The 12,114-nt window shown below is 38.6% G+C and overlaps 1 protein-coding gene across 1 annotated transcript in view; it reads right to left on the reverse strand.

Annotated features, from left to right (window-relative positions):
- Positions 1-11,580, reverse strand: part of LOC149282169 (guanine nucleotide exchange factor DBS-like) — a 92,757-nt gene extending 81,177 nt beyond the window's left edge. Inside the window, exons 1-8 of the mRNA XM_089498509.1 lie at positions 11,436-11,580; positions 8,166-8,249; positions 4,969-5,083; positions 3,625-3,715; positions 3,284-3,403; positions 2,330-2,446; positions 1,597-1,746; positions 700-824 (exon numbers count right to left, since the gene is read on the reverse strand). Coding sequence (XP_089354635.1) covers positions 700-824; positions 1,597-1,746; positions 2,330-2,446; positions 3,284-3,403; positions 3,625-3,715; positions 4,969-5,083; positions 8,166-8,249; positions 11,436-11,580 — 947 coding nt within the window. The remainder of the gene's footprint in view (positions 1-699; positions 825-1,596; positions 1,747-2,329; positions 2,447-3,283; positions 3,404-3,624; positions 3,716-4,968; positions 5,084-8,165; positions 8,250-11,435) is intronic.
- Positions 11,581-12,114: the final 534 nt, after the last annotated feature.

Here is a 12,114-nt window from a genome sequence, read left to right on the forward strand (position 1 = left end):
AATGTGATATTGAAGATTTATCTATGCATTATACAAGGCTGAATTCTTGCAGCGGAAACCCACCAAGGTTTGCCCGTCATAATCAAGGGTGCGCTAACCACTAAGACAGGTACACTTCACCCGGGTGCCACGAAAACAAGAGGTTGTGTTGTCTGGGAGTAGGGGTAAGAAGGTAATTCCCAAGTACTGGACTTACCTCTTTATCTCCCTAATTTCAAGTAGCAGCCTGGGTTAAGCTGCACTGAAGACAGACTGAGGCCTCACAGAGTTAAATAATTGCTCTGCATTACTGTAATGCACCGACATAGTAGACTGACTTTTTGAGTACTTTTACTTAATGTTATCACAATGGTAAGCCTATACTTTGCATATTACTCAAAGGTTTTTTTAGTGCTGGCCAAGTAAGCGCCTTAGGTATACAGGCCAGCATTTCTACTTACTTTGCATACTCTGCATACAAATAAATACGTAATATACAGAACTTCTCTAATAGTCTAGGGCACATCATCATTGTTTCATGATTTGAGGTATAGATAGAAAATATCATTGACAACGTCATTTTTTCGGTTCCTTGCACAGAACCTCCTTCTTCCTTTGACAGCGACGCAAACTATTTCCTTAGCTACTCTTCCTTGGGTATTGGCACAGTTATACTGTTCTCAATCATGTGCATGGTTAAACAGTGAATATTTAACAAACCTTTCAACTGTAGCCATGTTTTCAACCTCATCAGGGTTTAGTCTGCAATTTGGATCTTTGGTCGTAGGCTCTTTAATACAAGACAACAGAGTGCCTCCTTGCTGCAATGCTAATTTCAAATCGTCCTGTGTGATAGAACAAGCAGACAAACATGACATTTGCAAAAAAGAAATAATATCCAGTGAAATCATTCACAACTGGGTGTTCGAGGTGCTTCTGATAATGATAATTAATTTGGTAATGGAAGAAGCTATGGTGCTCCTAAAATAATAACGCAGTATTACTGTAAGTATTCTTAAAATGAACTAGTAGTCAGTACTACTGCGCTTTGTAGTAGTAAGCCATGGTCTTTGGATCACCGATGGTCCACAAAACACAAATTGGTTTTAGAGTAATACAAGGGCTTGATACCATCATTGTGTTTATATATCTTTTCAATTTAAAGGGTAGAGAATATTAAAGTGGCCCTTGAAGTCAATATATATCAAGGGTGTTTAAATGAAATCCACTATTTGATAATAAGTGAGGGCCTTCCAATTATCATTGCATTCTTCATGCTCTATGTTCTAAGCTACTTTCATATATCCAAAGAGCGCTGACTCTACAATATAGGAGAAATGTTTGAACGAGAAGTCATAATCTAAAACTAGAGGGCTTTGCTGTAATCTAAGGAAGTTTTACTTTACAGAGAGGGTGGTAGATACGTGGAACAGCCTCTCAGCAGAAGCAGTACAGGTTTAAGCCTTTACATCAGGAAAAAAAGGCAGACTAGATAGGTCGTGCGGTTCTAATCTGTTGGTAAATGCTATGCTTCTATGTTAGCGATTTATTTTAGCTGGAATAGAAGAGTACTTCTGCTTGCGTGTTTGGACAGTCAGTTGTGGTATTGACACCTACTTTGAGCCTGTTCTGCTGCTCTGTATGAGATAAAAGCAGTTCCTCTGTGCATAGAACATCATTGGGTAATTCGGTTTCAGCGAGGCTCGTTCCAAAAGTCTGCAGATTCTGAGCTGTTGTCTTGACGACCTGAGCAAAGCTTTCTATGGCCTGTAGCAACAGAATATATATATATTATAACAATAATAAAGGTTAAATATTTTTCTTTTACGGTGATCCTTGGACAAATGAATATTCAGATTCTTTACAGATTTGATGATATGTGAGCCTTACCGTTAGGGTTTTGCTTACTACTAAGTATGTGACAGCTGAGTCCCTACAGGAAATCATTGTGACTCTTATTGTGGCTATTAAGTGATAATATATTTAACCTATAATAAATACACGAGGCGTGCTCGCAGCATAATATCAAGATTTCTACTGATTAGTTATTAGTTACGGCTTATTCAAATTAAGCATCATGCAAGACCTACTAGTGGAACCTACATAAATTACAGACAGATATTTAGGCAATATTAAATAAAATAGATTGTGGGTCCTTGTCACACGTCCATCTCCTGCTGCCCCCCAGGCATTTCGGGTGTCCAAACTGGGACACAGTGTTGGGAGTGTGGCTGGAGGCTGAGCTGTCACTGATTACTGGGCCACTTTGGGTGGACTTTCTACGTGTCCTACATTACCAGCTTTCAAACTGTACATGGAAATTCCAATACTGTACTGAGTATTTACTTACTGTTCGATGGTGAAGCCATTGACCGTGATTATATTCCAAGAAGCCTCCCAACTCATTGGTTAACTGACTTTTGTCAATGTACCCATGAAGATCAGAAACGGAGTTTAGCATTATAATCTGCAAATAATAATCAAGATAGTTATCTAATACTTAAGACATACGGACAGATATCACATGCAATCACATGCAACAGGTTATGGAGGTGGAAATGTTGTGAAACTGAAGGTGAACTATGGTCACCTAATGAATACTGTGCCTCTGGTACATCAGGTATATTAATTACTGGGGATATATATTTATGTTTCATTCATATTTTTTATGATTATAATTTATTTTCATATTTAGGGAGATTAGACACTTTTATTCATTCTATGGAAATTGCTGACTGTCAGACCTTTGGACTTCTGCATGATAAATGTTAAAGATACACTTCAGCCATTATAAGCATTTTATTGCATTAGGTAGCCAAGTGTTACTCGCCAGTTAATTATCTTATTATCGGAATTCTCTCATTTGACCCTTGCTATTTGCTATCAGGAGATAGATTCCACAGAGAAAAATGCATATTAAAAATACTTTTCCATGTACTTTAATATGCATTCATTGTCAGATGAGGTTGCCTGGGGCATCACACCTTCCCTTTAACAATTCTTTTCTTTGCTATGACATTTCTTGTTGTTAGCGATGTCCTGATTGTGTAATCCATGCTTCCATGACAATGGTATCATAGATCCCTTTAAAAGCAGATTAGAAAAGTGACATTTTGTAATTGTTTAGCAACAATGTAATATAAAATAATGTTTTATCCCCCCTTCCCACATGTTGTATTGGAAAAAAAAAAATGAATAATAGGACATTACAAATAGAACCGCATGTCCTGACATCCTCCTAGCTGTGATGTGATGGTATGAAGTATGTAACAGGTGTGAAGGTGAGATGAAAGCACACGCTTACCGGTACCTTCATTTTAAAATCATCTCGGTATAGTTTGATGCCAATATCAGCTATAGCCCTTTGTATAAATCGGGATGGTCGCAGGACAAGAACAAGCTGCAAGTTTCCTGGAAACGCCCCCTATTGAGGATTGAGAAACACTGTCTTAATAGCAGGAATTCTGAATGTGTTTCCTATGGCCATGACTAATGGAGACTGTTTCTTGGTCATGGGTTCTCATCTTGAGGATTTGTGATGGCCATTTGACTGAATGACATCAATGACCTCCACAAGCCTTGTGACAGGATGGTCTACATGTGTTTCAGGGGGTTCATTTAGAAATGTGGGAGTTGTGTACTTACTGCAATGCGAGTCAGAGATGCCTTCACTGAGCTCCATTTATCGCTGCGTCTGTCTATAACAATGACGAACCCGATACTGGCAGCATCAAGACTACAAAACAGGACAAAGACAATTATAAATAACTGGAATAAACATGTTGCCTTGGCTGATGTCCCTTTATAGAAGACCCAAAAAAGAAAAATATCACAGAGCACGCTAACAGCATTTAAGACAGAACAATACCAAGACAAGAGCAGCGTAAGGAAGAATTCCCACCAAATGTTTTTATTTCTACAATTAGATTTAAAAAACATTCCAAAAATGATTGTAAGCAATGTTTTCATTTTTATTACAGGCAGCTACACCCTAGTCATTTGCATGTGTTGTAGCTCTGCAGGTAACTGCATTTTTTATTTATTTATATTTTTTGTTTTTGCAAAGTAGGTTTTTAACCCTCTATACGCCACTCTGCCTCCTGAAATGCCTTATACCTCCCTATATGCCACTCTGCCCCATAATATGCCTTTTATTATTAATTAACATTCAGATTGGGGGGGGTCGTCTTATAATCAGGGTCATCTTATAATCGAATACGGTAATCAAATACAGTAAATCAGCACTATGTGACAAACAGAGTTATATGGTGTCATAACCACCAAAATAATAATTAAAACAGAACAGTATCACAGACCAAACGGCCTGGGGTTAAGGAAAAGACACACAGGAAAAAAACAGCCTTTTTAAAAAAAAATTGGTTTCATGTTTCATTTATATACAATAACGTTAAAAAGTTACATTTAGCAATAAAATGCGGCTCATGGAGGAGACATATAATAAAGGTACCCCTCCCTGCCTGTAGTGGAGAAACAGGACTTGTCTGACAGGTTCTACATATGCAAGCCTCTTTTCCCTGCTGATATGCATTGCTTATGAAACCAAATCTGTAATGAGTATTGGAGTATTTCCTGTTACAATGTTTCTCGTTCTGTTTCGTTGTTGTTTTAAGTGTTTGAGGTTTACTATTCTCTGTACTATGGCCAGGATAGTGGCATTTTAAAATAATACATAAACTACTATATAACAATTTGCACTTTTCTCTGCATTACAGAGAGTTTTCCAATGCACCTTTACGTTACAGTTCTATTACGCAAGCTTGATCTGTATGTATAGTCACGTATTCCCTTACTTAGTGGAGAGACCCTTAGTTTCTGCTGCATCTCCACTAAATGAGCCATTATATACCTAATGGTAAACCTGGCCCCGTACCTGATTTAATTGGACTCAAATGGATGGTGTGCAGTAGCATGTATTGTGTCTATGTTGCAAGGGTTACCTGCTGCACATTTTGCAGAGCCGGTCCTTACCTGGGGATGCTGGTTAAATATGTTACAACATTCAGAAAATCATCGTCGGGAATCTCAGTAAAGCTGGGATACTCCGGGAAGGTGATAATTGGTGCTCCATCTTTTCCTCTTCCTCCTAAAAGCGCAAGACAATATGATGAACGGCATCTTCACAGGGCCAAAGAGTATGTACTTTTATTATTTATTATTTTTATGTGTGTGGGGGGTAGAGCTGGATTAAAAATATGAAAATGTGTACAAAGTGAGTGAGAAAATGGATGAGGGATAAAAGGAAGAAAATGAGAGAGAAAGAAAAGGTGCAAGAGAATCACAGATGGGATTGGAGAGCCGATAAAGAGATTGTGAAGTAGAAGGAGAGAGTATCCATACACTTGTTTGTTTTTTTTAGATTAAACTATTATCTGAAATAACATAACTGCAAGTAGTTATCTTTCTAAATGTACACAACATATTTTTCCCACTAGAAATATCCTGAGTCTTTCCAGTGAAATGAATGCTCTGATGACATTTAAATATTAAAAGCTGGCCTGTGACCTGAAAATCCTTACAGCATGATGTTCGATCCATGTATTAACATTTTAAAACCAATTTCCATTACACATGCTGCATAGCCGTTTAGAAATCGGGAAAGATTAAGATGTTATATTGTATATGTGCTCAAAATACATTGTTGCATTTACGATGCATGGCAGGTAGGTTGAAAATTATGGAAAAATATATATTTAAACCTGATTTTTTTTTGTTTTTAATACAAAACATCAAAGCAGGTCGTTTTTGTGTTTCAATTTATTTTATGTTACATCGCTAGTTGAAGTAAGACAGGTCAATAGTGCGTTGCTTGGTTTTGGCATGTTATATAATAGAATGCGGCTAACAGTGATCAGGTAAATATTAAGTATCAGGAAATGTAAATGTCACCTGTTCTTCTGAGGATTAAAAACTAAATGACAAAGGAGGTAGTGTAAACAACTTTCCCTGTATCAGCATGCATGATCATGTAAACTTTGTGGTCTTGTGACCTCAGTAGCTCTTTAAGACCACAGTTGGGCTCTATATCTTTTTACAATATGTGCAGTCTGTTAAAAGTAATACTGGTTGCTAAGGCCATGAGTAGAGTCAGGATTTGATCTGGCAAAACCTGAAACACAGAACATCACTTAGTGACCTCTGCATTGCTGGAATGAGATCTGTATGTGAAATGAAGTAATGAGTCCACACTGCCACCTAGTGGTACTAAAATCCAAGTGCACCATAAAATCTGCAGGGCAAGGATAAGAAAAATGCATATAGCCATGTTAGCCCAAGAGAAAACAAGATTCTTCATCTGAAGATGATACCTTTTATTGCGCCAACATAGAAAAATATCTATCTAATTTTTTGAGACCTCAGGTCTCTTCTGATTTAATTTGGACTTTCTAGTAAGTTGAAAGTTTAGTAGCCTCCCTGTTTTCACAGGACAGTCGTGATTTTGGGGCACTGTCTTGTGAGCAGTGGGTACCACGGGCTGGTTTAGATTCCATCTGAAGAAGATACCTCTGAGGTACAGGACTGCATTGGGATGCGGGTCCCGCGGGGCCCGTCAACTTGCGGGTGCGGGCGGTTTTTTCAGGTGTTGCGGGTGGGAATGTTCAGAAATTCAGCGGGATTAAAAAAACAGGGCTCTACTCTGAGGTACCAAATGTTTATGTAACTTCATCATTTTCGCTGGTGGGACAATATAAATGCTATCAAGTTCAACTAACAACTCCCTTCTGCCACATTGAGACATATGTGTTTGTTTTAGGTTTGGTAAGATTGGAAGACCTGATGACTCATATTCTCACTTCTGTGTTAATTATCTTGCATTTCAGTGCATCTAAAACGTATGTTTCAGTTTGCCAAGTAAATGCACTTTTAATGATTATTATTAGTAAATACATTGAGAACAGCAACAGCAGTAGAAAATAGATCAAATAAAGTAGATTTTATACAGCCCTACATGTTTACACACTTCCTGTTTCTGTAGGACAAAAAACTGGTATTGCTTGACTGGTATGGGTGGCTAATTATCTAATGACCACTTACAGTCAAAAGCAAGTCAATCTGAGAGTAATTATAACCTCTGGCACGATATAGGATCCTGTAACACACTGCATTTCAAGCTCATTTACCAAGTGGGTACTATATAAGTGAAACTGCCTCCAAGCAGAAGTGGTAGAGGCCAGGGGTGTGACTAGAAACCACCCCGCCCTGGTGAGGAAATTGCTATGGGGCTCCACAATGTCACCAAGCAACATGTCCCACAGTGCCACCTATGTTCTAAACAGCTTGTAAGTGCCACCTTTGCTTGTCTGTGCCATCATTGCCCTCAGCTTGTCTGTACCATCTTTTCCCCCAAACAACTTGTCTGTGCCTTCTTTGCCCCTTGCCCTCTCCAACATTTACACATATGTAAACACGCAGATTACTCATGCTAACACACACATTTACTCATACTCACTAACACACATTTACCCATTCATTCTAACACACACGTCATTCCACACCACTTACATATACATGCTCACACACGCTTATATATAGACATCCATGCTCAAACACTCTTATACATAAACACCCATGCTCGCACACACTTATTCATAGGCATGCACACTCTCACACACTTATACATAGACATCCATGCTCACATACACTTATACATAGACGTCCATGCTCAAATACTCTTATTTATAGACATTCATGCTCACATAGACTTATATGTAGACATTCCTGCCCACAGTCCAGGTCAGATAGGCCCTTTCTTAACTATTTTGATCTGGTTTGAGGAGATTGTGGTTTAAACAATCCTGAATCAAGAACTGATTATAGGCTGAGTCATGACATTAGAAAAAAACATAAGGGCTGAGTGGTTCTTATCTGCCGTCAAATTATATCTTTCTATTTCCATACAATTATTAAATGGCAACCTTTCTATGGCCTTATTATCTCAAATGAACTGTCTAGAGTGATGTGATGCACTCAGTTACAAAGCAAGCAGGTAGAACAGCACCTCTAATTACACGAGCCATAAGGAATTCTTGATATGCGTAAATAATCTCCAGCTTATCATAAACTTTAGAACACTACTACATAAACACAGTTAGGTATAAGTAGTTATCACATTACAGTGTGAAATGATTATGTCTGAATGGATAACAATCCATAAATGTTAACCTTACCTGTCAATGTTGCAAACTGTCTATGGAGCTGTTCTATGATATCTACAGCAAGAAGTGGCCGTATCTCCTGCTGCATGATTTCATCTGGAAAAAGAAAGGGAGAAACACTCAAGTCAAAACACTAGCAAATAATAATAAAAAAATACAGATACTGCATGTGATTTCTATAACTTCCACATTGAACAAAATCCCCTGAATATGCTTCTGAAAACAGCCTCCCTGCTGCCCCTTTTGTATGAATGTATGATGACATTTCAAATGGGAACATATAACTAAATATTTAGCTTTATGGATGTGTGTTTGTATATATATATATATATATATATATATATATAAAAATATATATATATCCGATGATATATATATATATATATATATATATCATCGGATCAGATTAATAAAATAGATATTGTTTTTTAGATTTTGTTAATCTGGATTTAATTTGCAGACACGTCACTGTGACCTTTATGTGCCCTCAAGTACCAAAATAAAGCAGAGTCAGAAGGCAAGGTTCCCCGGTGAATGGGCTCCCTGTCTGCCTGGCAATCAGCAGAACCGCATGCCCCATGAGGCCGTTATAGTAATACTGGGGTTTCTTTGTTAGACACTTCAGTCATTGAACTCTGAATCTGCATGTTATTCTGAATATTATTCTCACCAACAAAAAAATTTATATTACAGCACTTTGTAAATTAATTCTTTATCTCTAAGAAAAAAACACTTGTCTGACCTACCTGGTGAAAACGATGCAGCTCCAGATTATCATCACCTCTCCTGTCTGATTTGGCTGCTTGAAGCAACTATTCACTGGCCATGCAGGGTCTTATTAGACCCCTTGGAATACTTGTAAGAGCCAGTGCTGGCCCTGGCTGGTGGTGAGTATACAGCGCATGCACACTGGTAAGCAGGCAATGTATCTCCTGCTTGCCAAGGAGCTCAGGGCAGATGCAAAAAAAAATAATCCTGTATATACAGTGCATATGGTTGTGTACTAGATATTTGGGGCCACCGGATGTATCAAAGCCATAACATACAGAGGTCTCAAGCAAAGAGCAATGGTCTTCATTTAGTCTCACACAGAGACAGCTATGTAAAGATTTCCTTGGCCAGCTCTTGGTCCTTGGAGCTTTTAGGGAGATCAATATATAAGCAATGGGTTTAGTTATGCCCAAAGTAAGGAACACCGTTAAATATGCTCACACAGGATTTGTGTTAACATATAGTTATGCTAAGTATCAGAAGACTAAAATCTACTACACAGAACCAAGCAAATTCCTACAAAGGAACCATTAAAACATTACCTGCCAGTACTGGAAAAATAAATGGGAATGGAGATAATGGACACTGGTTAGATGACCATGAATGATGATTATCACATCTACAGCTGAAATTCCCCAAATAGTTCTTAATTTTTTTATTCCAATTGATACGCCATTACTGAGCTCAACACAGTGCCCCGTCAAACTTGGCACCTAAGTAGCTAGCCAGGCCAGTCCTAAATCCTTACACATGTAGACTAGCTTGCTGTCATAATTGCAGTTCATCTCATGCTTTTTGGTTTCACCAGCTGGAAAAATACTTTGGCTCATAGCTTCTCTCCACTGCTGGAACATGAATGCTTTAAAGTCATTTTTTCCATTTCAATGCTTTTCATTTTAAGCCATTTACTTCATTCTCAAAAAGCATTTCGCTTCCCTAATCTCTAAATGCTTTTTATTTTTCAGTCTGATCTCTATTAACGTACGACTGACTTCTCTCATGATCTACGTAGTGTATATGACGTGTGAAAATTCTTTACCCTGTTACACAATTTTATTATTGCACCAGCGTTTTTCACAGTATAGGTGGACATTGTGGCATGTGTAGCTTCATTAAACAAGCATTCCCCTAAACCTAAAGGTGGCAACATCATACCTTTTACAGTCCTACATAAACCAATATTATGATACAATGATACAAAATAGTTTTTTGTTGTTGTAAAAACGTAAAATCCCCTTCGCCATCCTTTTCCCTGCCCAAAGCTCCTTTCTATTTGCACAACATCTTCTGGTGATTGTAAAACGAAGAATGGAGGAAAGTAAAATCACAGACCTGTTTGCATCTGAAACGTCCAAAACTCCTTCAGGATTCTCAACAGCCAAATGGCAGACAGCAAAGTGCTTTCTACTGCCCCGAAATCCCATCTTTAATAATGAGCTTATCCAGGAAATGCTCGCACATGGCTGTGGGTCTGCTTGGATCCTTCAGGCACTTTGTGGCCAGAAGACCACAGCAAGCAGGGACGAGAGCTCTGTTAGGCTCTTTGCCGAGTTCCTAAGTTTGTTTGGCACAGACTCTGACGCAAAAGAAAATTCAGAGCAGATGGGCGCAGCATTGGAACTTTGACCAAGCCACACACTGCATTTCCAGCTGTGTGCTGCCACAGTTTCCATCTGCCACCGAGTAGCTGAACATGGAGAGAATTTGGCTGACACAAATATTTTAAGAGCTTTGCAGTCAAAGTCTTGTTTAACCCTGTTGGCAGAGACAGGCAAAGTCTCTCTGTGAACTATAAATCCTAGTAAGCTAGCTGGGGAATGAGGGTTGCATTCTACTGCAACTGGTGTGGCAGGCATTCCCTGTCCTATACACTGGTATTGTACTGGGATGGCCCTCAAAATATTTGTTTTATACGTTGACAAAGTGTTTTGGGTCCTCACTCTATGTTTACATACTTGGAAACTCTCAGGTTTTTATCATGAGCCCCAGAGTTTTCACTTCAATCTCATTGTGTCTTCAGTAAGCTTTTAGGGTCTGGAGCTGACATGTAGGGCTGCCGTCATGATTTGTCGGGTTCCTGTGGGGCTCCAATAGGAAGGGGCAAGTAGCGCTCCTGCTCCTCATCAGCGTGGGATATGACATCATGTCTCAGCTTTCTGCTTCGCACAGACCTGGAGAGTGTGGATGTATGACTCAACACTACACCAGAAAATGCGTGAAATATTCATTAAAATAGGCGAATAGAGAAAAACATGGGGAGTGAAAGGCAAGGATTTTAGGGCACTCACAGCAAAGACATCTATTCTTAAAAGAGTGGTAGATAGGGGGAAGATTAACAAAAAAACCTAACCTAATTTATCTATCTATCTATCTATCATTATTCCCTTAAGGGTAACGCATACATTTTATACATTTTATAATAGCCCTTCACCCATTGTAATATTTGATATTTCAGTAAATCTGAATAATGTATTTTATATTAAGCCTGCATATACGTGTGTCTGTACATACATTTATTTGCAGCATTCCGTAGATTAAGGCACTTTCCAAGGAAGCGGTGATATGATGCCATTTCCCCTTCTGTTATTCGTACGAGGGTAAATAGTTTTAAATCGCTTGGCATCTGCTGACCACATCTTGAACACCAGGACGCCATTAGTAGAGAAGTAAGACACTGTCACACACACAGCCTTATTTGCAGGCCACGCACTTATCCTTCTTAAGACTCCTGGAGGATGTTTTCTTTACAGGCAGATCACTGATGCAATTGGTTAATACCCTATTAGTGCCAGGATCTCCTGAGATGCCATTACTTATTTTAACGGTGGGCTGATCTGCACACGTGAAGTCACTGGCTGTAAAACCTCAACAAGTCCCTGAGATAGGTTAAAAACTAGCATCGAAATAACCTGGGATCAAAAATTACAGGCCATTTATATATACATTAAGAATAAACCGAAGAGAAAAGAAACAATCGATACAACCAGACTTGTACTATTAGGACTGGTGGAAACACAGGATAAAAGTACCGGTAAATACACGAGACACGTGTATGACATCATGCCGATCCTTCCTGTGTTTTGCAAATATACACATGAAAGGTGACAAGCAAATACACCTATACAGTTCAGCAACCTGTAAAATGCTAATTACTAAGGAACTACCCAATTATATTATATTTATATTATTA

The sequence above is a fragment of the Sceloporus occidentalis genome, unplaced genomic scaffold (genome assembly GCF_023333645.1).
Source record: "Sceloporus occidentalis isolate IW3139 unplaced genomic scaffold, rSceOcc1.0.p SCAF_121, whole genome shotgun sequence".
Lineage (NCBI taxonomy): Eukaryota > Metazoa > Chordata > Lepidosauria > Squamata > Phrynosomatidae > Sceloporus > Sceloporus occidentalis.